At 40.2% G+C, this 6827-nt stretch overlaps 1 protein-coding gene across 1 annotated transcript in view; it reads right to left on the bottom strand.

The window, feature by feature from the left end:
- LOC103805256 (ras GTPase-activating-like protein IQGAP1) overlaps positions 1-6184 on the bottom strand; it is a gene marked incomplete at both ends in the record, with an annotated part of 25054 nt that extends 18870 nt beyond the window's left edge. The window contains one exon of the mRNA XM_009077900.1: positions 6085-6184. Within this exon, the coding sequence (XP_009076148.1) occupies positions 6085-6184 (100 nt within the window). The remainder of the gene's footprint in view (positions 1-6084) is intronic.
- Between the last annotated feature and the right edge of the window lie 643 nt (positions 6185-6827).

Below are 6827 nucleotides of genomic sequence, written 5' to 3'. Positions count from 1 at the left end.
TGCCTTGAGAATCACAATGAAACAAAGCAGCAATAAAACCTCAGCTGTGGTTCACACCACCAGGACTGTGGCACTCCAGGCTGTGCATCACAGACTGCTCTACCCCCTCCACCTCAGAGCCCTCCGAGGCAGGGCCCTACAGCTTCAAAACCAACAGCAAACCTGCCTGTGTCTAATCTGCACATTAGCTTAAGCAGGACTTAAAGAAGACTCTGCACATGACTGACTTACCTGAGGTACACTGGGACCTGTGTAAGTGAGAAAGCTTAATCCTGCTTTTCTCAAATCACCTTTCTAGTACCTAGCTCTCTATCACAATCTAGTTCTTAATCGAGGCTCCTGAAACAAATATTTTAATTACACTACTTCAGTTTTCCAAGTCTGGGTTAATAAGGGAAAGAAATAAGGGAAAGTTTATCGCATCTTTGAAAAATCTGGTTTGTAATGAAGAAGCTTCTTGAGACTAACCCTGTGTAAAAGAGCAATTATCACATTTTCTTCACAAGCAGATTTAAGGTGCACTACTTTAAGCACTTTATCTTCAAACAAGAGCTACTTCAGCAACTGATATCTACGCCTGTACAGAAACCCAGGTACCAGCTCTACAAGATTAATCACAGATTTTACAGAGCTTCCCATGTAGCACTATCTCTAGATGTGTTCAATCTGTCCAGAAAGTGATGTCCCCTGTAATTCTTCCTTTTCATTCTTCTGAGCACCCTACACCTCTGAAGAGAGAGACCACATTAGGCAAATACTGCATGACTATGCCAAATCTGAAAGAATGATATCCACTCAAACACTTCCAAACTAAAAGTGGGAAGCCTAAAAAGATGAAGATCAGATTTTTTTTCTTTCAACATTAAATTTCTTCTACGAAACAAAATTTAACTGGTCCCTGGTAAACAATTTAGGTTTACTTTTTGCTTAAAGGCACAGACAAGTCATCCCAGTCAAAAAACCCTCCTGCTCCCCACACTGAGAGAGAGCATGCCTGCAGGGGAAGGGGAAGCAATTCTTACAGAAGAGCATCAAGAGGAAAGGCCCTTCAGACTTTACCACACAGGCACAAAATGTTAACTTCCCTCAACGACTCCATCAGTTTACACCAAGCCATCTTCCAATCTGTCAGAAAGAAGTGGATCACTACAAGATCACAGACAGTATGCTTCAATCCTGAGCTGATTAGATCAGCAATAATGAACAAGCATCATCTTTTTCTTGCTCAATAGGGAACATTTTCTACAAGAAAACCCCAAAAGGAAAAGATAAACACATGGACAGCTTCCATCCCAATGCATTCTAGAAAAAACACACTGCTCAGGCAAGTTACAGAGTTATTGGAAACAACATAATCTGGGCAACTGAAACGCTTACACCATGCTAGGACATAACCCAGAACGAAAATATTTCCTATCACAGAGGAAACACATGGTACCCACAAAGCCAGATAAGGAAATGAGAGAGCCAACAACATTCTAGTTACACTTGGAGAACCTAAAATATTCCACAGTGAAAGACAAAGCTTGAAAAAGCCTTTGCCAAACTGATAAGGGCTTATTTCATCATGAAAATGCCACAATACCCCAACAAGTCACCCACAGTGGAAAAGAGGCTATCACACAACACTGATGCAGAATACTACAGTGCACCAGCCTGCCTCCAGCTCCCTCAGGTCGCTTCTATTTCAGATAAATATACCCTTACCCTTCTGTGGGCACAAGCTGCCTCATCACAATAGAACAAAGTATACTCTTACAGTTTTATCTGCACTGACGCATCTTTTCTGTTAGAGTACTATGAGGAGGGAAAATCTAGGCTGGATGTGAGAAGAAAAAGTTTTTTACTCTAAGGGTGGTGAGACACTGGCACAGATTGCCCAGGGACATGGTGGCTGCCCCAACCCTGGCAGTGCTCAAGGCCAGGCTGGATGAGCCTTGAGCCACCTGGTCTAGTGAAAAGGTGTCCCTGCACACGGTGGGGGGGCGGGGGAGGACAGGACACAACTAGATGATCTGTAAGGTCCATTCCAACCTCTAAATTCTATGTTTCCGTGATTTGGAGACAGTAAAAAAAAAACCAAGCCAACCAAAAAAAACCCTCAAACACCACCAAACCTGAAGTATTAAACAACACTTATTAATAAAGCCATTTTTATTCAAGAATTAGGTATCTGGTCCACACATAGTACAGGAATCCCTCCATTCACAATCTTGAGACACATCTCCAAATTTCTTTTCAATGTCTTTCACAATCTTGAACAACTTAGTTGCACTCTGCCTCCCCTTAACTAGCAAGAATAATTCCTGTTTCACAAGACTGTTGCACATAAGTAACTGAAATCAGAAACTGCAAGATAACAACAGAACAACAGTGACAGTGAAAAAAAACAAATTAACAAGACAGAATGCCATTACCTAAGTACAGGTTATTTATATTCCACTGATAATGCTTCTGATGTATGCACCTTAGCAGACAGACACTTCAAACAACTTCATGATATACTCAGAGTTACTGCTGTTACAGACAGTACAGAAACCCAAACTTTTCAAAACTCTCCATGTCAGTATGAAATCAGGTGCTAGATAATTATCATCTTACCTTCCTTTAACATTTATCAAGAAACAAATCACTTCTAGACTCCGTTTGTTGCTTGGTTAAAGGGACAGCAAACCTCTGGCAATGCTAATGTAATGCAAATGAGCAAGGTATTATTCATATTAGTTTAGGTGTCTTTATGCTGTAGAAATGAAATCAATATAAACAACAGTATCTGAATGCAACATTACAATGTAATAATCTAACATGACTCGGGGGCAGGGGCACCACTACGAAGTGCTGTTCAGCACCTTCCAGCTGCCTCAGCCACCAGTGACTTTACAACCTTCCCCTGTGCAGCTTCTGAGTGCAACACAGGGCACACCAGCTCTCTCCCTCTGCTACTAGGTCCTTCTCTTCTCCTTACAGATATAATTTCCAGTCTGACAACCTCTCACTATGAAGAAAGATTGAAGCCCTCCCACAGCTCTGAGGCACAAACAAAATGCCAGAGTATCTAATTCACGTTATGCCTCAATTATACACTACTGGCAAAGAAGTCAAATAGTCAAAAAAATCACACCAAGGGCATTAACTTCAAATAAACTGATCTCTTATAGTTCTTATTTAGTTGTTTTTGTTATATAAACTCCTCACCAACAATGCAGTCAAGTCTCCTCTTCTAGGCTGGACTAGTAGAATAAATTAAATTCAAAGTGCATGTTACAAAACAACTGAAAAAATTCCTGGGAGCAGACAATGAACTCAAGCCTTTGGTCTCACTTATGCATCTTAATGATTAAACTAAGTAGTCTGCTCCCCTCCTTCTGCTCATTTAATCTTTAACTCTTACGTTAAGTGGCACAGCCCCAACTACAGGAATCATGAACAACCACTCACATATACATGTACAGTCTGTAGGCCACTAAGCAAATGTGGGTCAAGAGTTGAGGCTCTCCAAGCAGCCCTTCCACTTGACAAATAAGTGCTCCAGCTGCCAAGGTGGATACAAAGAAGGCCATAACGTCACTACTTGCATTTGAGCAACACACCTGTTGCTTCATTCTTTACAAAACATACTGGCAATGTTTAGCATATTAGTACACTAGCATACTAGGCATTACTTCAAACATCTGAAGGCTCTCCCTGAGATAAAAGAGTGAAAACATCTTCTTTCTGACAGGGGGCAGCAAAAATCAAAAGCCCAGCTGCTCAACCAAGACAATACTCAGAGACAAGATCACCAAGAAACTTTAGAATCAAAGATGACTTATCTAATGAGTAATTCCCTGTGATTAAGCAATTAATGAAAATATTAAAGCTGTTGCTATGTTAGGTATTTTTGCCTGAATTCTTTTGCAAATCTGGACATGGAATTGAACAGAGAATCAGCATCTTAGCAAGCATTTAATCCAAGGCCAAGGACAGAAAGAGAACACAAGTGAAGGATATGGGGCTCCTTCAAGCATGGGCAGTGGCTACCTTGCAATTCATCTCTCCCTGTTTGCCCAGCATTGGCTTCTAAAGATTTTGGATTCAAAGGAAAAGAGCTATTTTGAAATATGGTCAGATCTTTCTCACTTCTTCAAGCTTCATCCAAATCCATATGGATGGAAAATTATTATCTATTAGTAACTAAGCAGCCTCCGTGAATTTATAGTAGTGACAATTGTTATGAAGCACCTAAAAGACTACTGTAAAAACTGAGTGCTCCCTGCCCTTTCAAAAATATACTACACATTCTTGGTAAGGCAACATAAACTATTAAAATTTGGAATGAAATGCTTCTTTATGCTCTGCCAGCAGTGGACTTGTACAAACTCAGCACTTCCTCCTCAATAAAATCACTACAGTAGAGCATGTCTGTTTTTCAGAGGAAGAATTACACAGATTTACACAAAATTCATCACCCAGCCTATGAAAGTTTTCTGTCTCTTAATCCATATCATCTTTTGAAGGAGAAAGGCAGAGTGAAGTGTTCACTGAGCCATGATGAAACATGCTGTCAGCTATTTCAAACACATTTTTATGTATGCTCCGTACTTGTCCACTGCTCCAGAAGTTATTTTCTGTGGCATACACATTGGCTAATTCACCTAGGTATTTCTGGGAGCAAGGACAGCCTAAGCTGACAATCCATTTCCTGGCTAATCACAAAACCCAACCTGGAACACTTCCTTACTCTGAGAAGTGTTGGAGGGCAACAGGAGTCAACTAGTCTCAACTTCATCTTAAAGAAAAATTTCAAATTTCAAGTAAGAAAAATTCAATTAATACAAAGGCATGAAAAGAACCAACTGTCATGAAGGGGAGCAGCAACTGGTCTGTCTCACTCCTGTTCTCCATGTATAGCACATAGGATAGCCACAGTAAGACTTCCTGCATTGATCTTTACTATCGGTTCTCTTTCCTTTAACAGGACATACTGTGTTCTGATCATACTTTCAATCGTCTAAATGAAGACACTGAGCATGCTTACATGCCTATTAAACATGGAGATGACACAGAAGCTACACACACGCTGGAAGACAGGATTAAGATCAAAATTATTTCTACACATTAATTCAGCAGAGCAGGATCAAGTGAGAGGTAACACGCACAGTAAAACACAGTAAACCCTATAAATACAGGATGAGGAACAAATTTCAGCAGCACAACTTCAAGGAAAAGGGTGCCAACTCAGCAAAACTCTACTACATGATAACATCATGAAAGCACAGATATCATGCAAATCTGTGGGGGTACACGAAATAACCCTTGTGCTCTTCACAAGCAGGATCAAGTGAGAGGTAACACGCACAGTAAAACACAGTAAACCCTATAAATACAGGATGAGGAACAAATTTCAGCAGCACAACTTCAAGGAAAAGGGTGCCAACTCAGCAAAACTCTACTACATGATAACATCATGAAAGCACAGATATCATGCAAATCTGTGGGGGTACACGAAATAACCCTTGTGCTCTTCACAAATATGCACACTGACAACCTGTTGAAGCAGCTTTCTCTGTTTTGACAGTGCACTTCCACATAGACACAGTGCCTGGACAGGAGTCAGTGCCATCCAGGGAAAAGTACTACAGACCTATTAAATAGGATTTGCAGAGAAATTGTCGGTCTAAGAGAAGATAAATGCAAGGGAAATACACTGTTACAATTTAAATTGTAAGAGGTTGCAGTTAAGAGGAAAGGAATAGCTGTTTTGCATGTCCATTGCTAAGCAAGGAAGCATGTTAAGCAGGGAGGTAATACTGCACCAAGACATATGCAAGTTAGGCAACAGAGAGAACACATCCAGCGCTAGGAATACTGGAGCAGTAGAGCTGTGGACTCCTTGTCCTAAAGACTTAGAGAACATGTTAGATAAGCACACCAGGGGTCAGTTGTTTTGGGAGGGATGTTTGTTCGCTTGGTTATTTCTTTCAATGAATCTATACAGTGACTAAGAAACAGAGACCAGAGGCAAAATGCATCCAAATTATTCCCCTTATCAAATGTCACAACTTCTTTTAAAGCACCAGCAGATGCAAAACCACTTATTCTTACCTCTTTGCTTCCTCCAGATGACAAAGGTATTCATAGGCTACATTCTGGCGTCGTCTTTCATCCATTTCCTCTGCTGTTAATCTTTCGTTATCCAGGACAGCTGCAAATAGGTAAAACACATCCCTCAGGTGGCTCAAGACAGAATATAACTGAACAGGCACATCAAAAATCAAATCCAACTTTTCCCCAGAAGCTCATCAGAGTTTTTCCAATTTAGAAAAAATAAGGATCTGATGACCTGTTCTTTACTAGCAACAGAAGACACCCTGTTTCCTTATCCCTGTCACATAAATTTGCTATCTTCCTTCTTTCTGATTTCTCAACTGCTTCCATTTTCTCAACTTCTCAATGTCTTAGAAACAATCCTTCATTTTCTTAATTTATTCTAGTTTTGCCTTTGTTTTCCTTGAAAGCACAATCAGTAACTACATGCTCCTCCACCTGTCCTCTGGTTTTGATAGCAAAAGATTAAGGAAGGACAAAAATATATATTCACATCATCTAATCCCTTCTCTATCTTTATAATCCACCTCTAAAAAACAGATGGAAATGCTACTCAAGGTCCTTATCTGGAAGGGAATCATTCAGGTTATGACCTGCACGTCATCTTTGGATCAAGTTGAAGACCCACGTAGAGGCATTTGCCTACATCTTTCAGATTCTTTGTTCAAAGCCTCAGTGAAAAATTCTACTCTTCCCATACTTGCAGCTAAATATGCCTCATGTTAAAAAAGTTATAAACC

Source organism: Acanthisitta chloris, unplaced genomic scaffold (genome assembly GCF_000695815.1).
Source record: "Acanthisitta chloris isolate BGI_N310 unplaced genomic scaffold, ASM69581v1 scaffold24540, whole genome shotgun sequence".
Lineage (NCBI taxonomy): Eukaryota > Metazoa > Chordata > Aves > Passeriformes > Acanthisittidae > Acanthisitta > Acanthisitta chloris.
Note: the sequence above shows the minus strand (reverse complement) of the source record. Positions and strands in the feature narration are given on the sequence as shown.